The 24,479-nt window shown below is 41.5% G+C and overlaps 1 protein-coding gene across 10 annotated transcripts in view; it reads left to right on the forward strand.

Annotated features, from left to right (window-relative positions):
* The window catches only part of LOC102455363 (poly(rC)-binding protein 3-like), a 693,079-nt gene that overhangs the window by 630,416 nt on the left and 38,184 nt on the right, over window positions 1-24,479 (forward strand). For all 10 annotated transcript variants that reach the window (XM_075921612.2, XM_089776482.1, XM_075921617.2 and 7 more), the window contains 3 exons: window positions 8,453-8,476; window positions 8,581-8,613; window positions 12,768-12,884. In XM_075921612.2, the coding sequence (XP_075777727.1) occupies window positions 8,453-8,476; window positions 8,581-8,613; window positions 12,768-12,884 (174 nt within the window). The remainder of the gene's footprint in view (window positions 1-8,452; window positions 8,477-8,580; window positions 8,614-12,767; window positions 12,885-24,479) is intronic.

The raw sequence follows: 24,479 nt of genomic DNA on the forward strand, positions 1-24,479 counted from the left end.
GAGCTCTGGGCCAGGGCCCTATGATAAGTAACAGTATCAAGCACCCTGCAGAGCCTTGAAATTGCCTCCCTGGGTTACTTCCTCCCATTCACTTCTCCCCAAAGTTTCAAACCCTAACATAAGGCAGCAATAATAGAGTAATTTGAACCTTCTGGACCCAGTTGGGATCCCCTTCCTTGTAATGAGTGTTTCTGAAATGCCCTTGTTCAGGGGCTTTCCAGATATGTCTGTCCTCCAATCCTACCTGAGCCATCTTAATCACATTCCTGACTGGAACATGCCTTGCAGATATGCTGGGGTAGTCACCTGCACCCAGAACTGCTCCTTAGCCTTTTCAGTCCTAGTGTGGGGCTTATGCATCGCATTACATGGCAAAAAATTACTCTGGCAGGCTGAGGTTGGGATTTGGTTCATAATTGTGCCTACAATGAATAATTAGGAGAAACACCATTTATTTTCTGGGGTTCTGCAGTGCAACTTATTAGTATCCTTGCTGGCCTGTCTCAGCATAAAGGCTAAAGTTTGAATGGGGCCCAGGAATTAAATCACCTTTTCCCTCTTAAAACTTTCAGGCCAGGCCTGGGATATGATAGCAGTGTTATTGTTGTACTGCTCTAAGCCACTCCTGTTGTGTAGACAAAGAGAGGACATCAATTTGTATTACTGTTAAGATAGCACCTACCACAGGCTTTAAATTAACGTTTTTGGAAAGGACTTATAGAGTGCAAATGTAGAATGTGTGTGTGTCTGCCCACGCCACCCCCAGCTGTCAGAGACTTCAGTAGACATCAACTGGAAACATTGGTAAAGCACCAAAAGAGACGATCCTTCCCTCCCCCCACAAAAAAAAACAATTTTGATAATTACCCATAAAATACATTAGGGTAGATTCTTCAGAGCTTTTGATATGTCACTTTCATTTTCCTGTTCACATTTTGTTAATTTGTATTTTCATGAATTTTGGAAGGCAGATTTTCTTGCCTAATGCCAACAGTAATGAGGTCAAGCGTTGTAAAGGCTTTTTCCATACAGCCCTGCCAATACCCCGCATAACTAGCTCTGTTCCAATTCATGTGCCCAAAGTAAAAGGATGTCAAGGAACCATTTACACTGTAGTGGAGAATTATTACATGAATTTAAAATGGTTTGGACTTGTACACAGTCAGCGTTAACAAGATGTCTGAAACCCTGAAGATTCATGATGGAGGCCTGAATTCAGATTTGTATGGCATCAGCAGAAAGGTGTTGGATTTCAGGAAACCAATTTAGGGGAGGTTTAACAATCAAATGTATAAGGTGGAATAAGAGGAAATATTGAGATCTGCAAGTCTGCAAGAAGGTTATGGTGGCTTAAAAGACACTTTAAATAAGGCCCAAAAAACTTTGATTCTTATGTAAATGAAGAATGTAACAAACAGGAAGAGGCTCTTGTGATCTCATAAGGTATTGCACAAAGATTTAAAGTGAAAAAGAAACTAAGCTATACTAGGAATAGCAAAGTATGAAGAATACAGAAAGCCAGTTAAAGTCTGCTGGGGAAAGTTAGACTGCAAAAAATAACAACCAGAATGAATTAATACCAAGCCAGATGGGATAAGGAGAAGAAGAAGAGCATTTACCAATAAAGAATGGGTACAGACAGGAAAGAACTGTAGAGAAAGTGGGCTGTTGTTACTAAATGGTCTGGATTAGTATAGCTAGTGGAAATAATGTGCAACATGTATATTCAGTGTGAGGGAGAAATCTGGAGAGCCCAAAAGCTGAAAGACAGCTGCTGTAATAGTGGCTAGAAAGACTAGAACAACAGATATGAGTGTGCAATGCAGCAACATTGTATCCAAAAATATGAGTGCAGTTTTGGAATGCCTCTACAGAGTCATAATGGGATGGAGAGGCAACAGTACCTCTCTCTATAGCTCTGGTGAAAACACACCTGAAATACTGAACTCAGTTCTAGGTACTAGATCATCTGCAAGATATTGAGAAATGAGAGAGAGCTCAAAGAAAAGCACAAAGAAATCCATCAGGTGACTGAAGAAATTGGGAAGAGAAATGTAAAGAGTGGATAGCTTTGTTAAATTATGACTAGGGCAAAAAATAAGTTTATTTTGAGTCATACAAAGACTTTGAACTAGAAATAATGGGGTAAAATAATAAGTAATTGTAACAATAAAGATTAAAGGGAAAAGGAATTTAATCTAAATACTAGAGAAAACTTCGCTGGCAGTGCAAGTTGTTAGGCTATAAAGCCGCCTCCTCAGGGATGTTTTGGAAGCACCATTGTTTGGAATATTAAAAACACATCTAGGGGAAAAATAGAAGCACATTTACTATAAGGATAACTGCTGTATTAGCAGGGGGGGGGAGATATGATGGCTGAATAGGGCTTTTCTATCTCTGACTTTTTGATGCAGTGAAACATTCCAGCTCTATCCTCATAATCACAATATCAGTAAATTAGACAAGTGTACTTAACGGCCACACTGATTTTGATTCTCTCAATTTTTGGGCATCCACCTTCAGATACTTTGGGTCTTTTTATTGGTGTTAAGCACTTGCAACACCCATTACTCAGCACCTTTGAAAAAGCACCTGCAACACCTGCAACAATGTCCCAGCAAGACACATCTAACATTAGCAGCCATCATTCTTTAACTGTTAGCAACAAACTTTTCTATGGTTGAATTTTGTTTTTGTTACTGTACTGCTTACCCACACTTTAAAGACACTAACACAGACAAAATAAAAGACAAAGAGAGCATCTCTCACTTTCATTCATTACACAGGACACAGCCTTGTCTTGTGGACCTTTTTTAAAAACAGAATAACCTAAAGCCTTTTTTTTCATAAGTGTTTATATAATCCATCCCTAACAGATTTGTAAAACAAAAACTTACCCACTCCTCTGCTATCCTGAAGCAAATAACCTCCTCTCATTTTTATCCATTTCACATTACTATTTAAAATAAATGAAAGCATCTTTGAGAGTTGGCGAAGTTAATTCAAGGCGAAACATTTGACCTCTAGTTTCTATTTCTTGTAAACATTGGCAAGGAGTTTATGATTATTTGATTGTGCACTTCCTTTAGATAATTTCAGTGACAGCCCAGTGTTCCTTACTGTTTTACCAGTCTGAGAAACATGAGTAAATTTGTTAACAGAGTGTGAGCAGTCTAGACATTGTCTTATTACCAACAGGTGCTGTATCTTCCAATAAACAAACCACATGGCAAAAAATGTCTTGTACATGGCAAGCATAGTATTCTGATCAATCCACAGATAAAATGAATTGAAATAGCAGAAGGCACTGTTTCTATTGTTACCAATTTTATCCAGTGGGCAGACAAAGGGATTGCTGTGACTATCACTAGCACTAGAAGGAAGAAGGTGAGAGGTTGCAGTAGATAAGTGTAGTGAAATGTTATAGAAATGACTAGCCTGCTAGCCACATAAAAATAGGAGGTGATATACAGGCAAAACAAAAAGATGGAATAGTGTCTTCTCTGTCAGAATGGCCATAACTTAAATGTCAGTTAACTGTAGAAACTGATGAGGGTGCTCAATCATATGCCTAACTTTTAGCACAGGAGTATGCTCACTGAAGACAAGTCCTGAAGTACTTTGCTGAATTGGGGTCTTAAGAAGCAGATTCTGAATTCCTAAATATGGATCATTGCTTAATGTGACTGATTCGATCATTTGTTCTTTCAAGGTAGATGAACTGAGTTATGGTACACGTAATTCACCGTGTCTTTTTTTTTCCAGGTACGTTAATAATGGCTTTATACTGGGCAAAATCCTGATGTTTCTGCTGGTGCAAAATTAATATCAAAGTTCAACAGTAGCTTACTCAAGTAATAAGAGAATAAAGACTTTAGGCTGTTTCTTGTAGTTTAGCAAATGTTTTGGGATGAAAGCATAAATGTCTGATATTATTGTGACCTTTAAAATGGTTTTCATGTCTATGAATGAATTTAGATTAAGGCTCCTATCAACAACACTATAAAGTTGGTAGCAGGATTTTATAACAGAATGATAGCTGGTTTATTGTAAGGGTGGGGGAGGGCTCCTTTTTAGTAATTATTCTTGAGATTGATGGTGCTGTAATGATTATTAAACTGGCAATGTTGAGAAAAATGATGGTGCTTCACACATCATGTTAGCAGTCTAAAGGTTAATTTTTATGCCAGGCTTTGTTACCATTATTAAGCTTTCTGGGGTTTTTAACATGACTAATTTGTTTTCCTTGCTATGCAGGAGGCATAATGATTAGGGAAATAGCACTCTCTCATACAGTTTGACTGAGTGTTTCAGAAGTCCAGATTAGTCAATTGCACTGTCAAAATTTCTGTCAGTCACTTGAATTGTAAGGAGTTGGGTTTTGTTTTAATGTTGCTGTTTCGTTAGCACAAAACAGAACGCATTACCTATGCTATTCTATTGCTAAGACACTGTGCCTCTGGATTGCTCATTTGGCATGGACTGCATCCCATATCTAATCCATCATGTGAATTAGTTGTGGAAAATAATAGTGTGTGTCTACCTTGTAGTGTTAAGTAAAACATCCCTCATTTTTAACATTGCTTTTCCTTCTGTTCTCCCACTGAAATGATGACTGAATAATGGAAAAATTAAAAAAACAATGTATCCAGTACACTTTTTGTAGAAGAAACCAGTGACTGCCAACAGAGTCCATATTCTAGTAACATATGGGTAATGATGTGGTTTGCATCTTGTTGTTTGTGTTACATTTTAACTACTAGACACCGCTTACTAGTGAGAAGCATGCTCATAGACACAATGTAAAATATCGTTGAATCAACAAAATGATACACTCAGGTCAACAGTATTGGATTTTCCAAAGTGACTAGATATTTTGGCTGCAGTGTAGACATATGTATAGACACCATTTCAATCATATGTTTTGAAAATTGATGCACGGGGCATGGAAGTTGATGGCTATGAAGAGAGTACAGGCCAACAAGACAGCCTTTTGCTTATTTATAGAAGACAGAAAAAAATAGCATTTTAGGCTATTTGATCTTATCAGACATTCAAACAATTGGTGAGAAGCAAATGTCATGAGTTTGCTGGTTTGAAGGAGCTGGGTAAGTAGTCGCAAAACTTAGTCAATTTTTTTAGAAAATTTCACTTTTTATGTATACTTCTATGGAAAAATTTAGATGGCCAAGGGAGGCAGCATTTTTTCACTTTTGAACTTTTTCAGGTGTCAGAAGCTGGATCTGGGATTAGTAGGTATTATGCATGGCTCTGTGGAGTGCATCACTTGTTGCAGCCTGACACACCACTTTCTATAGGATGTAGTTTCCACAGAGTAGCAGTAATAACTTACATGCCATACTGCTATGGACACTGATTCCATACCCATATTACACTGCATTTAGTCCCTGATGGACAAGACAGTCAAAGGGTGCTTTTTGAAGGCACTATGGGGTGTATTGAAGAAATGTAAACAGGTAAACACTCTACATGTCATGCCATCAAAAAAGTATTCCTATGAACTAAGAATAATTGCTCCTGTTATTTCCAGTTGATAAGAGTTTTAATAGTTGCTGTGCTATGTTTTCCAATATGTTAATGAGTAAACAATAGGAAAGCAAATCAATCTAAAATGTGCCATATGAAACAAATATATGTACTTAGATATAGTTTGTGTGAGCAGTGGAAAATATAATGCACCAAATTTTTGCTACATAAATATATAAACTTATATATATATATACTATAGGGCATCTCAATCAAACACCAAGCTGACATCAATGGAAGTTGTTCCCATTTGCATCAGAGCTGAATTTATCAAAATGAATCTAGGTATCCTAATCTACCAAAAATAGCATAATATATTTTTGCAGTAAGTAAATTGTAGAAATGCTGTACTAAGGGAAAAAGTCTTTAAAGATCACCTTGAAAAAAAAAGTAAAACTTCAACATTGTAGAAATAATGTTAGATATTCCAGAAAGCACTAAACATTATCCTTAATGACAAAAGAATCTATATGAAATAAACATTGAGCTATATAAGTAACCATTAAAAGTTTGTCAAACCCAGAAGACTCAAAACAAGACCCATTCTCCAAATTGGCTAAAGAACCCTCTGATTTCTGAGAAAAAAGAAAGGGTTTCCCATCATAGTTACAAAATACATCCTGTTTCATTATGGCCATGTCTACACTAGGAAACTATTTCAAACTTAGTACATTCGACTTAATAACTCCCAATTTAACAAATTCGAATTAGCATGTCCACACCACCGGGAAGCCTCAAAATTAGTCCCAGGAAGACTCCGTTATTGTGGACACACTACCTTGGACTTAGAGAAATAGCAGCATCAGAGCATCCACACTACCATTATTTTGAAATAACTATTTCAGAATTAGCGTTATTCCTGATGAAAAGCAGGAGTACAGATTTTGAATTAAGCAGCCCGTTATTTCAAAATAACTGGCTGGCTTAACAGTGTGGATGCTCTGCTTAAAAATTCAGCCTAAGTGGGGTTATTTTGAAATAAAGTCCTAATGTAGACCAGAGCTGACTGAAGAGAGGACTGGTGCAGACAAACTGAGAGCTGTCAATTCAGCCCCAGGAAAGAACTTTCTATTTTGACTTTCTTGTGTTGTCCAAAAAAACCCTGTGAATTTAGGATCCTTGTTATTAAACAGATTTCCCCCCTTTTTTCATAATCAGTCTCACGTGTTCCTGGTCAAGACAAGCTACTAACTAGGCTGCTAGAAAATAAATGGTCATTTTTATGTATATAGATTCATTTGTGTAAATGCAGATATAAATTAATACACTCCTGAAGGTCTAGATAGATAGATAAATTGATCATTAGATACACTCATATAAGGTACTTAACATGTAAGCTAACACAATAAGAAGCACAATAACACCTACATAAATATCTGTGCCTATAGGTCCACACCACACAGTGCGTAAAATTGTGTCTCCACAAAACACATAAGAAGCACATCTGAATACAGGCCAGCACTCTATGGGAATGAGGTAGAGTTTCCAAGCAGCTATCAGGAAGGACAATAAAAAAGAAAACAAAAACAAGGGAGCTAACTGTTGAGAATAAACTTTAGAAATTCGAGGTTCATCAGCAGTCAGTGTAGAGGCAGACTGGAGGCCCTGTTCATCAAGGCATTTCAGCACATGCTTAACTTTAAGCACATGCTAATATCCCATCAAAATAAATGGGATTTAAACATATGTTGAAGCAGCTTGCGGAACTGGAGTTCCTCCGCTCACAGAACATCTGCAACTGCCCTCAATGTTGGCTAGAAGAGCCGCAAGCCCTATCTGCTTCATTTTGCATGTGTATAAATTATTCATTGGAAAGAAAGAACTTCCCCAAGGTCATTGCACCAGCCTTGAAATGTGAAGGTGAATTTAGTAGCCCTTTGTCATGAAATGAGCCTTGTTCACAGGAAAAAGTAATTTCTTACATCTACTCTGGTGGTTGTGATTCAGAACTAGGTGAAATTACTAGCTGCAGATTGCATCTCCAGATCAGATTAATTATGTCTAATTTTTTTTAAGCAGTGGAAGGTGATTTTAGAGAATAACCACAGAATATGAGTTAGCTTTTCCCTTAGCTGGTCTTGTCTCCGACAAGTGCATGGATTGATCTGGATTTCCACATCATCCTCGTGTTGCATGTTTGAAGGTTTTTTTCTGGACATTTTATACCACTGCAAGTAGGATTTTAGTAACCTGTTGGCCCCACGCAGTGCATCTAACAGCTGATTAGCAATCACTGCTTTGGGAAGCAGGGCTTGAGAAGGATAGGCCAGCAGCTGCTGATACAGTAATTCCTGATCTCACATAACCCACTTCTATCCATTACTTGGTGAAAGAACAAGTGTCTGCCTTCAAAGAGATCACCACTAGATGTGAAGGCTGCATTTTCCCAATTTTCCCAGCAGATTGTTCAGCTCAGTCAATTCTGAATCTCTTATTCCCCAAAATAAGATCTTGGTATTTATAGTGACAGAAAGCTGCATTAGCTCAGGGCTACTTTTGAGGCAGAAGGGCTTTCCCCATGACAGCAGTAAACTCCTGTGTGTAATGTGTATATATATTGCAACAGAAGTTCTTAGTCCATTCCTTTGTATAGTGCTTATTAGGAACATTTTTTTATGTGGGGGTGCTGAGAGCCATTGAACTAAACTGTGAATCCTGAATATTAGGAAAACCGCTTTAAGCCAGGGAGAACGGCAGCCCCCCTCCTCCTTCCCAGCACCTCCAGTTCCAGCACCTATGTATTTGTATGGATTACAAATGTAGTTATTGTGAAATGTAGCTGGTCTGTCCTGCCCACTTTTCTTTCTGGAATGAAATGTATAGTGAACTATTGTGTAATGAACAACATGTCTTCATTTTGTGCTCATGAATATTCAATTTCTGTGTGCTTTTTCCCCTGTTCCAGGAGGTTGGGAGCATTATTGGTAAGGTCAGTAATTTACTTTAAGATTTTTAAAAAAAAATTCATGTCTCAATATTTTATATCAATTGACCACTACAGGAGGGACTAATTTTCCCCCATTTATTTTACAGAAAGGGGAGACAGTAAAGAAGATGAGGGAGGAGGTAAGAGATAAACGTTGATGTCTTCATTTGTATTTCTATTAGAGTATAGCTAGATCCGTATGGAATAACAGTGCCACCAAGTGGCTGGAAAGATTAATATCAACTATGTGTCAGTATATAAATGTACAGGCAAAAATTAAATTGCTTTCTGGGAAGCTTATATTAAGAAAATCTATCTCAGGGTTTTTATACCCCTTAAAGCAAACTAAAAGTGGATTGTTTCTACAGCAATATGCCTATAACCCTATTGTCTCAGAGCTTATTTAGTCAGTAAGATTCTGTGTCTCACAGAACCTCTTTTTAGTGGTCTTTTCTTCCATTGATACTCCACTGACACACATTCATAACTCCTGGGCATGGTTGCAGGCTGTGGAGTTCAGCGCCAGAACTAAAGTTTCCAAAGTTCAGGCCTAGAGATGGGTGTTGAATCCAGGGATTTGGATTGACACACAATAGAAAATGGGGGTCAGCCACAAAGTTGAGAGCCAATCTCTCTCAATGCCAGAGTTGTCATATGGTGCAGCCTCAGGCCCACCAACAAATGGGAGGAAAGAAGGCAGGTGCCCTGGGTTGCAGCGATTTAAGAGTGCATGGAACTCCCAGCTCTTGCTATTTCAGATGTGGTATCGGCCCGAGTTCTGGCCCTTTAAAACACCACCAGAGCACCATGCGGCACACTATAGGCAGCTCAAAGGGGTGGCACTGAGGGCTGGTTGCCTGCAGCCCTGCCCCTTCTGCCTGGGGCCCTGCCCCTTCCAGGAATGCAGAGCTGGCCCCCACACACCTTGCTTAGGGACCCAGCAAGTCTGTTGCCTCCCCCACCCCGCCTCCCTACAGGCTCACTTCTAACCACTCCCTTTGTCAGTAGTTAGAGATAAGAAGATAGACCTGCAAACTGGAGATGTCACAAGCACTGTAAAGATTTAAAAAAGGCCCTTTTCCCACTCTTGGAGTTTGGATTTTGTGTCAAAGCTGATATTGCATAAATCTTAGTCTAAATCAGCTTCCTAGGCTTGGGTGCTCATAGGTTTACTTTCCCATTGGCCTGTCTGAACCAGACTCTAAATCTTCTGCTTCAAGGTTTCAGCTAGTCACCTGCAGGAATCCATATTGTTGTTTTGTTTGTGGCATCAAAGGTGGCCTCAGTTGGAGCTAGGACATTGGACAATGAGGGCTGGAGCTATGAGCATTCTCTCTCTCTTGAGTGCTTGTCTGGTTCTTGCTCACATGTTCAAGATCGATCTGATCCCAAATGTGGGGTTGGAAGGAATTTTCCTTTATGACAGATTGGCAGTCACCTGGAGGTATTGTTGCCTTCCTCTGCAGTGTGGAGTGAGGTTCATATGCCAGAATTAACTGGGACTATCTCAGTCAGTTCTCTGCCATTGCAAGGGCGTTAGGTTTTGGTGCACCTTAGTCCCTCCTATTTTCTACCTGTGGCACATAATAGTTTAGTCCCTTGTAAAGTAGTCCCTTGTCCCTCAGTCTAATTTCAGTGGTTGGTTTTAATGTGCAGGTGCTGTGTTGTGTTGGTGGCCTGTGCTATATGGGAGGTCACATTTATATGCTCTGGTGATCCCTTCTTGCTTTCAATTCTAGGCTCAAACCAAAGAACAATCTATTGTCTTTTTAGAGGTCTCTGCAATGTATATTTGCCCATTGCTTTGTTTTTAGGCACTTGTAGAAAGTCTCCCATGAAGAAATTTTAAAACGTGTGGCATAGAAGAATAGTCTGTTGAGCCCTTCATCTACATGCACGGAAGAGTTTATTTTCAGCCTGGTTGATGTCAGAGTTCTTTTCGCAGATACAGCTTTCACTGACGTTTTGACTTTCTAAATATGCGTATGTGTATAGATTTGTGAAAGAAGTGAGTGGTGTGTTTCAGACACTCCACATGCCCCTGACCAGTCATTAAACAAACAATAATCAATTCATTCACATGAATTGCAGGTACTGGTCTTGCTGTTCCCTCAAACAGGCAGCTAGCACTCCATCAACTCAGATTTGTGCCCACAGGGGAGGGCAAAACTGTGGGCATAGACAGGCCTGCTGATGGGGGGTCAAAAGGGGCAACCGCTCCAGAGCCCAGTGATTCCAAAGGTCCTGGGGCTCCCAGGCTCTGCCATTGCTGCAGTGGCAGTGCACAGAGCCTCAGGCCCTTGACGCACCGAGTGGCGTGCTCCCAGGTAATGCTGAGGGCTGGGGGGAGAGGGTGCCACATATCAGAGCCACTGAGGGCTGGCTGCACCTGGTCTCGCCCCTTCTGCAGAAGGCTCCGCCCTTTCCTTCAAGGCTGTTTGCTCCCCTGGGCATAGATTTTGTGTGTGCATGTTGAATCTACAAAAGGAAAGCCCTCTCTCTTCCCCCCGCCCATACACACAAACACACACAACTCTTTTTCTGAAAACGTATTCCTTGCTCCCTAAAATCAAAACGGTTAAGTATTAAAAAACCCTCATTTTTTCACAGTAGATGGAATTTTCTTCTTCATACTCCTGACAACACTGGAAGGGCAAAGAGTTTCTGAATAAACACCATATGGAGACATATCATCTTAATCCTCAAACTCTGAAGTGAATGATGTATAAGTAGTGAGCAGAATATTACATATAATTCCTGTAATTGACAGCTTTCTTTTGCACTTTCCTTTAAAGACATAGAAGACACTTATTTTCATCTAGACCTCTCTGGTGCATAGGGCAGATAGCAAGTCACACACTGTCTTTTCAAGAGTGGCAAACGACAGTCCAATGAAATTCCCTTCGCTTTATTGATAAAGCTGCCACAGAATACCAGCATTCCCACTGCTTTCTTGTAGAATGTAACCTCTCCAATTCAATCGTTTTGACTTGACCAAAAGCCAAATAACAGTCACAAGATCTTTTGCCATGTATGATTTTTTGCAAGACATTGAACACAACAGTGCATTGTGGGACAGTCTTTCACATAAAGCATCACAAGCTTGCTCATATAAAAAGTACTTCCGCTAACGTTGAGCGAATGTTGTGAGTATTATCAGGCTGAGTAACACCTAGTGCCTTGATCCTCCGAGCAGCTCTGCATGGGCAAACTCCTGTGCCCACTCAAAGTCCCACTGAAGCAGAAAAACTCGTTGCTCTAAGGAACCTGTTTTGTGTTTGGTAACTGAAGCCAGCCACTTTGAACCAGCTTAAAACTAGGCTATTGATTAAATGCTGATGTATGATTAGTGAGTATCTGGAAATCCCCCACCCCAAGGTAGATTCACAACTCTGCAGTCCACCTGCCAAGCAAAAGTAGATTAAGCATCTGCTGCCCTTGCCTCTTTGCAGACATTCAGAATTCCTGTCAGGAGACTCAGTGACAGGAGGATTTTGCCATTAGTATGTCTTGTCATATTTGGTTGCTGTCATGATACACTTAACTGGTTCAACAGCGGTAAGTGCAAGAATTTAAAAAAGCCCGTCGCAGTCTTCCCTGAACCATCTGGGTCTGATTCCCATTATATTAAGTACTCTTTGTATGAGTTGTATACCCACTTTAAGGGGTATCTGTACCACCGGAATGAAATATAGGGACCATGGTATAAATGAGAATCAGGCTCTCTGTCTCCCAGATGTCTAATTTCCTGTTTCCTTCTTGCTGGCTCTTCCTCTGAAGGGGACATGATTGTGTTACTAGCGTCTTACAGTTACTGAATGGTTCTTTAGGAAGGGTGTACAGTAAACATGAATCTACCTGCTGTAAGTTTGTACTAAGCACTCATTAGAATAATTTAGTCTAAGGTATACGTTAAAGACCTATAAGATAGGGCCCCTAGTGCTTTGCTACTTAGTCTATTCAGAAAACTGGACCCCCAACTAGACAGACCATTCTAAAGTGAACGGTTTAGATTAAATGATTTTTTTGTATTTGATCCTTGCTGAATAAAAATTGTTCATACCCAAAAGTCTGCTTTTAGTCCCATTCAAGTTCACCTCTGTACATAGGAAAGGGAGAATGATAAAACTGATTTTGCAATTGCTACTTTTAATTACTTGGGTGCTGATCACCTATCACAGTGAAGAGAGTCATGTAAGTACCTAGCTAGATAGACAGATAAGTAGAATCCTCCCTACTTTGCTCCCTCCACCCCAAAAAAAGGTCTTTAAAAATATTTGCTCTTGTTTGACAGAGTGGTGCTCGAATCAATATTTCAGAAGGTTCCTGTCCAGAAAGAATTGTGACAATAACAGGTCCAACAGATGCAATTTTTAAGGCTTTTTCTATGATTGCATTAAAATTTGAAGAGGTAAGCAAATAAAATACACTTTTTCTCTTTTCAAGTTGCAATATAAATATTGTCTCAGTTTTCTCATGTTTGCTTTAATGCTAAATATAATTTGTTTAATGCTCTATTTAATGGCAATGAGAGTGGTTATGTTTTTAAAAATGCTTTTGGCAGTAATACTGGATGAGAAATAATGGGTCAATTTAGAAGCTGTTTGATCATTTCTTTTGCTTTTTGTAGACTTTAGGGAAAAGCAATTGCTTCTAGTAATGTGCTCTAATGCTGAGAAAAGTGTCTTGGAAATTTCTGGTCCCATTGTGAATTTGATTTGAAACGAATAATTGCATAACTTTTAACTCAGTTCCTGTGTGAATCAGTTTGGTAGTCATGTACATTTTTTAAATCAAAAAGAGTATAGATTTCATTCAACTGGGAGATTTAAAAAAAAAAGTATAAGCAAAATCTATCATTACCAATTGCCATATTTAGGCTTCAGAGTTTAAAATACAATACATTCACTGAAAATAAATAAGAGAGTTCTTCACTGTTAGACATATGTGAATATGTACAAAGACCCCAGGACTATCATTTTTCACAGGACAAGTTGCATTAGACATGCCTAGTGTTGGAATGGGAAACCTCCATGAAAGATCTCAAAAGCTACCGAAAGCAGTTGGTGATATTAATACAGTAGGAGTGCTCTTCTCTCTGCATCAGTTTGACTAACTTGACATTCCACCATGGTGTTAGAAGGCGCCATCTTTCAGATGAGATGTAAAACTAAGGCCTTGTCACGTGATAAATAATAATCTTGTAGCACTTTTCTTGAAAACCAGTTGGATTTTGTGCCAAACCTCAACCTGGACGATTACATTCTGCCTACATTCCCTAGTCAGTTTCAATATATATGATTGCTTTCTGTAAACCTCCTGTGTGCTATTAAATAGTTGCCATATTCCAAGAGGTTTATGAAACACTTTGATATCTTTTATGAGGAAAGGGCTTAATTAAGGCCCTATCCTAGAAAGTCCTGAGGGATACTTACAAGGAGTTGGTCTCTCTCAATCCCCACTGGAATCAGTGGAAACATCCCTCGAAAAGCATTCAGCACTGTACAGGATTAGGACTTATAAGAGAGACATCATTAAATGTGTTGTACCTATGAAAGGGCAAAAATTTTGGATTTCAGTATTTGAGGTATTGTATTTATTGACTCTCTTGTATTTTACATAAGAGGTTTGTATCTTAATGTGGCAGTTCTTAGTCAAAAAGGTCATTTACATTCATTCCAGTTTACGGTAGCTGTGCATTATATATTATAAAATACCCACATTTGCTTCAAATGTAATTTGCCATGTTTAGATTTAATAGTAGGGCTCTAATGATGGCTGTATCGTGCAACTAGTTCTGTTTGCTATAATTATTTTGAAAGTTCCCCATGGATAAAAATGGGCAGTCAGAGAACTATAACTATAATCAGAAGCGTAACAAGTACTGTGTCTCAGAAATTGCAAATGAGCTATAGAAATATCACATGCTGCTATTTTGATAATATCACAGCTTTCTAGTTTACATTTCTTCAGCCAGTCTTAAAAAAACATAAATAAGAATATTGTTTTTTGCATTTCTCTATAAAATACTTTTATTCTTCCTTTCAATAACAACCCAGATGTGTTGCTGTGTGGGAACAAAATGATCAATTAGCCCTCAAGGCATACATCCTATTTAGAGAATAAACTGGCAGAAATGTAAAGCACCCTAACTCTGGATCTGAGGTTGTGCAAATGTGCTTCTTCAGGCTAAAATTGTACTATGTGTCTAGTGTGATAGAACAGAGAGAAATGAGAGTTATCCTTGTTAAATGTTTGCTGCTTCAAAGTTTATAATCATAATGTAGAGTTTTTTGTATGTATTTGGGTCTGGGAGCCCCCAAAGAATTGTTGTGGATCCACTGCACTAAATGTTGTCCAGATATGAAGTTACCATGTAGTCCCTGTCCCACTGTGGTCATCCCCATAGCGTTGAGCTGCTGAAGAGTGGCATTCTGGGATTGGGAAAGAACAGGCTATGCACAAGAGTGTGGCGGATGATTCCACGCAGTTAAAGAATTCTGGGGCAGGGCCAGATCCTGGCCCTGGTTGAGGATGGTACAGTAATCCCACTGTCATTTGGCTGGAGGGTGAGCAAATTGAATCATTAGTTCCACCAAGAGCATGAATATTCTGTTAGCACAGTTTAACATTCTTAGTAGCATTTGTGTGTAATTGCTATTCAGACACCCATCTAGTCCCTGCAGTTTCAGACCCTGATATTGGAAGGAGAAGTAAGAAGAAACTTCCCTGCTCAATGGACTCTCCTCCTGTAGCCTTGAGAAAGGGGATGAGTATTAGAGGATGGTGGGATGATAGGTGTGTCAGTAGCTGCTTTGTTTTGTTTATCTTGAGTAGATTGTGTCAGAAGATGGCCACGTGTTCTCATGTGACAATTCAGCATCAAGAAAATAAAGGTGAAAAGGGTGATATTCAGTTCTGCTCAGTGTAACCTACACGCTTCCTTTTCTCAGTTCATCTGTCAAATCAATAGAAGTTGCTGACTCACTGAGCTCTTCCTTTTTCAACGGAAGTACTTTTTTAAAAATGAGCTTGCTAACTCAGGTAAGGTCACGCATCCCTTAACACGGGATGTAGCAGGTTTGACATTATTACAACCATATTAGCTGGTTGTGTTTGTAACCAGAGTTCCTCCAAAGCGTTCATTTTAGCCAGCTAATCCACATTAAAATACAATTTGCCCTGTATTCAGTAGAGTTAAAATGTGTTTGCTAACACCTCTTTTTTGGGGGGAGGGTGGGAAGGAACCACCTTTTCTCCCAGTCTAGTATTTTTATTAATTACAGGTTGAACATCTCTTAATTCGGATTCTCTGGTCTGGCAGAACCACGGATGACCCACAATCAGAGATTCCTGGTGGAGGGCAAGTCACTGGGAGCCCTGCAGAGGGACTAGAGCCCAGTAGTGGGCCTGCCTTGTGGCAGCAAAACAGGATCCCAGCTGTAGAGCTGCTGCCCAATGCCGACACTGTGGGGGGAGGGGCAGGAGACAGCTGGGTTGGAGCCCAGCAGCGAAACTGCCCAGCGAGACTGGGAGGCAGCCGGGCCACCCGGCAGCACAACCAGGAGCTCGGCAGCCCCATTACCACCCAGCACCTCAGCTGAGCAGCAGGACTAGGAGGCAGCGTGGCTGCCCACAGGGCTGGGAGCCTGATCACGGGACTGCCTGGTGGTGGGGCCGGGTACAGAGGAGTGGGGCAGTTGCCCAGCAGTGCAGCCAAGAGCCTGGTAGCTCCGCTGCTGCCTCGCGGTCCTGCCCTGGTGAGGCTGGGAGGCAGCAGGGTTGTCAAGCAAGGCTGAAGCCCAAGCAGAGCTGTCACCCTGTGGGGCTGCTGGAGGGGCAAGGAGCCTGGCACTGGAGTTGTGTGTGCCAGCGGCAGGGCTGCCACAGTGGGGCCAGGAGCCCTGCATGTAGAGGGGCCAAAGGCAGGGGGAAGTCATTGAGAGGCAGCAGCGAAGCCATGGCTGGGAGGGGCAGTGACCAGGTGTGGCCAAGAAATGACCTTCCTTGGTCCGGCAAAAACCCCCATCCAAGACCAGGTCCCGAGGGTGCCAGACCAAGGAGGTCCAACCTGTACAGGTATCTAACTGAAAGAAAAACGTCCCGGGGTGGAGGATGGACATGAGAGCCCGCAAATAACCCAGTCTTTCTAATACCAGCAAATAATCAAAATATACAACCTAGCGCAAGGAAGCCAGGTCAAAGAAAGTCTTCTCTGCACTGTTATTGTTTCTTGCCTTTTACCGGTATTCTTTAACAATCTCTGAGGACAACAGGCGTGTTCTTTTCTAGCAGGTTGCTGATCCATTTGTATGATTGCTAAATAAGTCAGTTTGGAACACATAAACAAACTGAAATAGTGAATTTGATCTAGAGGGAGACCAGAGTTACGGAAAAAAATGGCAAAAATCAAACTTATAAGGTGAAGCTGGCAAAGAAATCTTCGTGCGCCAAATCTATATCCCCTTGCGAATGCAGGAGACTATCTCCTGATATAGTAATTAGCAGGCAGAGCTTGGTGAATACTGCAGGGGAACATTTCCAAAATGTATTTGAAAAATGTTGTGTAAATCCATATTTATTTGCAAATATTCACAAAACACTTGGCCAGGTGGGTAAAAATGGGGGAGGGGAATTGTTGGACTATTTTATCAGATAATTACAGGCAGTTCCCGAGTTACGCGGATTCGACTTAAGTCGGATCCGCAGTTACGAACGGGGATTTTCTCGCCCCGGACGACGGGAGCGGCGGGACGCCCGGTCCCGCCGCCCGCGTCCTCCGGGGCGAGAAAAGCTGCTCTGCGACTCCCTGGTCTTTTGGGGGGGGGAGAGGAGCCAGCAGACCAGGGAGACGCGGAGCAAAGCGGCGGAGGATCCAGGCGGGACCGCGGCGGTTCCAGATCAGCGCCGCGGTCCCGTCCGGGTCCTCCTCCGCTTTGCTCAGCGTCTCCCTGGTCTGCGGGGGGGGGGACGCAGCTAGTGCGCCACTCCCCCCAGCAGACCAGGGAGACATGGAGCAAAGCCCCGGGCCTGTCGTAGAGCAGGTGGGGCGCTGCCGGTTGGTCCCGCAGCACCACTCCTTGATGCTACTGGACCAACCCGGCAGCACCCCAGCTGCTCTGCCCCAGAAGTCCTGATTCAGCCGCTGCTGATCAGTTTCAGCAGCGGCTGAATCAGGACACCTGGGGCAGAGCAGCTGGGGTGCTGCTGGGTTGGTCCAGTAGTGCCGAGGAGCGGCAGCACTACTGGACTAACCCAGCAGCACCCTAGCTGCTCTGCCCCAGGCGTCCCCAAGTCAGCCACTGCTGAAACTGGCCTGCGGCTGTCTACAGGAAGCTCCTTCCCCGGGCTTCCTGGAATCAGCCGCTGATCAGTTTCAGCAGCAGCTGACTTGGGGATGCCTGGGGTTCTTAAGTTGAATCTGTATGTAAGTCGGAACTGGCGTCCAGATTCAGCCGCTGTTGAAACTGATCAGTTTCAGCAGCGGCTGAATCTGGACGCCAGTTCTGACTTACATACAGATTCAACTTAAGAACAAACCTACAGTCCCTATCTTGTACGTATCCTGGGGACTGCCTGTATCTGATCCACTTTCAGATTGGATATGAAACTGATACTACACTCAGAGTCAAAGCCTCAGCCTAAATTGTCAAAGACCAGATGGGGATCTGCCCAATAGTCTCCCGATTGTTTGCTGAGCTCTGAGCTAGAATGGTTCTACAAAGGGCAGATTTGTCAACAAGGCAGATTTACGGCACAGCTTGCCAGGATATGACACTCTCATGCAGCCGCTTTCCAGGCAGTAATGTTCCACATAGTGCCCCGCGTGACTCAGAATGCAGCTTTGTGTCCTGCTCCTTGAAAGTGCAACACGCCACGCTCGGAGACTTTCAGTGTGCTGAGGCAGTGTCCACGTGGGACAGTACTGCGCAGCAAGCTGGTGCTATAGATTCATATTCTGCTGAGTGCAGCAACTTCCCATACAGACAAGCCCTTCTTCTCAGACAAATTGTTGGTTACTGATGGGAGAGATGCTTCAGTGGTTAGGAAGCTAGGCTTGGTAGGTGCTGACTTCATGATTTGTGGGAATGCTCTACCCCCACTCTGCCTCAGGCTCCACCCCCCTTCCATCCCTTCCACCCATCTTGTCTCTTCCTTCCCTGTTCCCTCCCTCCTCAAAAGGCACACTGTCCCCACCCCCACCCATCCCCCACAATGCCTCCTGCATGCCACTGAACAACAGAGCACAGCAGATTCATGTCCCTCTTCTGCCATAGACTCCATGTATAATTGGGGCAAGTCACTTAGTGTCTCTGTGCCTTAGGACTTCACCTTCCTCCCAGGGGCATTGTGAAGGCAAATATATTACTGGTTGTGAGGTCCTCAAACACTGCAACAATATAGCACTAAACTTCAATTAGATAGAGAGGGGACCCTCACAATAGCTCTTTGAGGCCAAATTCTGCACAGGTGGGAAGTGGTCTCAGCAAAAGTACAACAACCCCCAACCCCCATTTCCTCCCTCTGCTTCCGCCCCGCCACACACACCCAGAAATTAGCTAGAAATAGGCAGCTGGGAAACTTCCTCTGTCTATCAGTGTGCCAGGCATCACAGGCCCAATCAGCTTCTGCCTCATACACAAGTCTTTTGGCCAAGCCCCACTTAGCTCCTAATGAATGTTAGCTGTGTAGAAAAGATAGGGATGCACATCTATTCTTGTTACATTAACAGGAACATTAAGAAATTATTAAGAAAGGGATAGAAAATAAGACACAGAATATCTTACTGCCCCTGTATAAAACTATGGTACGCCTACATCTTGAATACTGTGTACAGATGTGGTCTCCTCACCTCAAAAAAGATATTTTGGCCTTGGAAAGGGTTCAGAAAAGGGCAACTAAAATGATTAGGGGTTTGGAACGGGTCCCATATGAGGAGAGGTTAAAGCGACTGGGACTTTTCAGTTTAGAAAAGAGGAGACTGAGGAGGGATATGATAGAGGTCTATAAAATCATGAGTGGTGTGGAGAGGGCCGATAAAGAAAAGTTAATTATTAGTTCCCTAAATAGAAGAACTAGAGGACACCAAATGAAATTAATAGGTAGCAGGTTTTAAACTAATAAAAGAAAGTTCTTCTTCACACAGCGTGTAGTCAACCTGTGGAACTCCTTGCCAGAGGAGGCTGTGAAGGCTAGGACTATAATAGAGTTTAAAGAGAAGCAAGATAATTTCATGGAGGTTAGGTCCATAAAAGGCTATTAGCCAGGGGATAAAATGGTGTCCTTGGCCTCTGTTTGTCAGAGGCTGGAGAGGGATGGCAGGAGACAAATCGCTTGATCATTGTCTTCGGTCCACCCTCTCTGGGGCGCCTGGTGCTGGCCACTGTCGGTAGACAGGATACTGGGCTAGATGGACCTTTGGTCTAACCCAGTACGGCCGTTCTTATGTTCTTATGTTCTTATTTTATCGCTGCTGTCTGGTTTAAAAAGTCCCTTTCCAAAACCTAAATAGAATGCAAAAATTCCATGTAGCTGCCCATGTATCTATATATCTATTAACATAGCCACTTGGAAATATTGCTGAATGTTGGCTGAATTATTTTCCATATGCTAAGGAAATATTTGACTTCAGAATAAAAAAAATCACAGATCTACCTAACCGTATAGAACAGAATAGAAGCCAAGGGATCATTTGCCATAATTTTTTTAATGTAGTTGTTATAGAACTAATCAGCTCTAAACCACTCATGAATATGACATTGTAATTTAACATTAGACATTTTCTTTTTATGGCTACATGTAAATTAAATAGTGCCTTTCCAAGAATGATTAGAACAAAATGTATTGCTACATGAAGAATAGCTCCCAAAGTTCAGCATCATAATGCAAAGTTATGGAGTAAAGTACTTAAAACTTAGGCACTGGTTGTGCAAGTTCATACACACATGCTTAATTTTATTCATGGAAGCAGCCCTATTTGTTTCAGAAATGTAGATCGTGTGCATAAATTAAACATGAGTATATTTGTAGGACCAAATTCTATTGGAGTGAGGGGAGGATGTCAAAATAAGGATCAGTGTTTAAAAAAGAAAAAGTGGACTAAAGAGTTAGAATTGTGAATACAAAATGTTGGTATTTTAAAATGTGACCTTATCATTTTGTGCTTTATACACCTAAGAAATAGGAAAAATAAAGTATATAAAGAATTTATTGGCTGCATAGATAGCATAAGCTACAGTTAATGTTGTCTAGTACTTTCCATCATAACCTCCTGCTTTTAGTTGCTTATAACTTTGCCAAACCTAAACAATTTAGACTGAAATTTTTCCATCTGGGTATCTACCTAAGGCTGCCTTTTTCTAGGGAAAGCTTCATCTAACTTTAGCAACAAAATTTTGTGCAGATTCTGTCACAAGACACTTTTATATTTACCAGAAGTTCAACTCCAGAGGTCAGTCTTTTGGCATTTGATTTAACAGGTCTAATATAGACTTGTAAATTGAACGCTGAGGACACCTCCCACCAGTCTGTGGTACTCCTCCTTTTTTGAGGAGTAAGGGAAGCCGAAGAGAGTGTTTGCTTCCATTGGTCTCCCACAGTGTGGATGCCATCAAGGCTCAGCTTAAGGTAAGCCAACAGTATTCCATGGGCTTTTTTCCCTCAGCATGCATGAAAATATTCAATCTTGGGAAGACATGGTATGTTGTTATTTATGTGTGTATGTAGCCGGACCGGATGCCAAAAATCCAGGCAGATAATCTGGCAAGAAATCAGGGAAGTTCTTAAACCTGCCTGACAGGCCAGATTCCATTGGAAGCATCAGAACCCTGCCTGATAGCCAGTAGAATATTTGGTGAAATTGACATATTCTTGCAGAAAGTCGACAAATTGGCATTTTCCAATGCAAAAACAAACATGTTATATTGGAAAATTTCTGACCTGCTCTAAGCAGGAGCCAATGATTCCTGAGCTCTGGCCCTGTTCTAACATCTTTGTGGCTTTGGGCAGCTCTTTACAGTTTTTCCCTCTAAAAAAAAATGGTGATGTTAACACCCAGAGGGGTGTGCTGACCATTAATTAATTCATGTTTGTAAAGGTTGAAGGTGCTGAAAATTATTAATGTATTGGTCTCAGATCAAATGGTAGAAATTGCTTATTCAAAGTGTGAGAGAGTTTAGCAACCTTTTGTGACATAGGACTTGCTTGTCTTTGTAGTGAAAGACTTGCTATGTATCTGTGGCATAGGACCAGCTAACAGCAACCTGGCAAAGTCTGACGGCATCCCGCTTCTAAAAACCTGGCATGTGGCATGTATTTGTACAGCACCTAATACATTAGGGTCCTGGTCCATGATTAGAACTCCTAAACACTGTCATTAATGGGTGTGTGTAACACTGAGAAGCAGAATTGAACCTGGGATCTCTGGAGTTTAGTACATGAGCCTCTACCACATGAGCTAAAAAGCCAGGTGGCTTTTAGCTAAGGTTGTAGAAAAGATTCATTATTCTCTATGGGTATGTCTACACTACCCCGCTAGTTCGAACTAGGAGGGTAATGTAGGCATACTGCACTTGCAAATGAAGCCCGGGAAATTCAAATCCCGGGCTTCATTTGCAAGTGCAGTATGCCTACATTACCCCGCTAGTTCGAACTAGCGGGGTAGTGTAGACATACCCTCAGTAAGTGGCTTCAGTGCCACGACATGGACACTGCACCACACTTGAAAGGTGTGTGGATTACGTGTGTGTGTGTGCATTTGCAAAATAATATATATAATACACATTGTCTATATTTCAGAAATATGCCTTAACTTGTTGTAATCTGTATTTGGTTTGTAACCTTTTGCTGAAGTAAATATGGCATGATGAGGTGTTGACAAGAGAAATCGCATAAGAACTAACCTGTGTCAGGCACCAGTGCCTCATTGTGCTGTGATTCTGTCAGCTTTTTTCAGCTAAATAGGGTCAAGCTGTGCCAACACATAGATGTAAGGCCTCTAATGTAAGAGATACCCAAGTGCCCCTGGTCATTACTTCACTAATGTACCAGCATAGCAACAGGCTGCATCATGCTCCATAAGGTGCTCTCTTTTGCATGAGAAGTGGAACCAAGCCACTGATTGCTCATGGCATTGAAGACTGCAAGGCACTTTTGATGAGAGTAGAAGTGTCAATCCTGGTGGTTTTGGACAAATTACATTTTGGGTAACAAAAAACAAATAATATATAACAGCACCTTAAAGACTAACAAAACATGTAGATGATATCATGAGCTTTCGTGGGCACAACCCACTTCTTCAGATGACTGGAGTATTAAAAGTCTGGATCCAACCAAACAATGGAGGTGCTAGTTGTTCTTATCAGCCTCTTCTAACTACTTGCAACATCTATCACTGTCTCTCTCTCTCCCCCCCCTTCTTTTTTTCTCTCTCTTTTTTTCCCCTCTTCCTCTCCCCTTCCCTTATTTATTCTTGGATCCGGACTTCTAATATTCCAATCATCTGACGAGGTGGGTTGCGCCAACAAAAGCTCATAATATCATCTACATGTTTTGTTAGTCTATAAGGTGCTACTAGTCTATTTATTGTTTTGTAAGTTTTTCATGTTACAGACTAACTTGGCTACCCCTCTGAAGCTTTTGGGTAACTACAGTAACTATGCCAACCTAAATTCTTGCCTCCTGAGTTATGGTATTTTCCTTCACTTCATGGTCTAAACTCCTGTCTGCTGTTATACAGCTGCTGCACTCCATCTCAGTTACGTTTGCTTGTGTCACAGGGCTGGTATGGTGTAATGAATATTAATGAATGAATAATATTTAGCACCTTCATAAAAGTATATTATGATGCTGTTATGAAAGATACTACAGAACTGCACAATAGTGCTTGTACCTTTTTATTTCCAACAGTATCCAGGATTCTGGAGTGCTCTTGGCTGTAGCACATTCTACAGTGGGAAGAGGAGCATTCTAATTTCCTTTGTAATTAAAATATTACGTTGTGGGGTTGAGTTTTCTGTGTGCAAAGGAAAATTTGAATAAGTCAAGGAAATTTGACCCAAATCTAAGGCTAGCAACTGGTAGAATTTTAAAATGCTCATTGGAGAGTACAGTAGAATCTCACTGATGCGATGAACAGGTAGGGTACATTTACACTTGCCCCCTACTTCAAAGTAGGGAGGCAAATGAAGGCGACCAAAGTTGCAAATCAAGGGCGGGATTTAGCTATCCCGTGCTTGATTAGCATAGTCACGTCCGGTCGCCATGTTGGAAATTGACTAGCCCGAATTAACTTGCTGCGTGTAGACACGGTACTCCGAGGGAAAACCCCATATTTCAAATTAACTCATTGCAGGAGGAGTACAGTTAATTCGAAGTACGGGGTTTTCCCTTGGAGTACCGTGTCTACATGTGGCGAGTTAATTCGGGCTAGTCAATTTCCAACATGGCGACCGGACGCAACTATGCTAATCAAGCGCGGGATATTTAAATCCCGCGCTTGATTTGCAACTTCGGTCGCCTTCATTTGCCTCCCTACTTCGAAGTAGGGGGCAAGTGTAGACATACCCATAGGTTGCTGCTGTGTGGGCCATTCCAACAGCCGTATGTGCATACTTGGATTGCATATCTGTGATTCAAAAGAGTTTAGGAAAAGTTAAGTCGTTTTGAAAATGCAGCAAAGTGGGAGTTAAATCTGAGAAGTTTTAAAATATTTATCAAAATAATAGTTCTTGTTCTGCTGTTTCTGTTGACCAATACTCTGTATTGTTTCTCTCTTGTTTCCTTTGTATTAAAAGTGCTAATAATTATCATGAGATTTACTAGCTTATCAGAGACTATCTATGGGCTTGCATTTTTTAGCTCTTGGTATTGACAGTTCCAGTGCCCTGATGTTATCAGTCCATTCATGCTCCTGGGGTGCCACCAGAAGAGAGGGCTGCTTTATTTGCTCCAAAAACACGATTAGCTTCCAGCTTACCAGTCCTCCTAGCACAGCTCAAGTATTCAC

This window comes from Pelodiscus sinensis, chromosome 2, assembly GCF_052426305.1.
Source record: "Pelodiscus sinensis isolate ZL-2025 chromosome 2, ASM5242630v1, whole genome shotgun sequence".
NCBI lineage: Eukaryota > Metazoa > Chordata > Testudines > Trionychidae > Pelodiscus > Pelodiscus sinensis.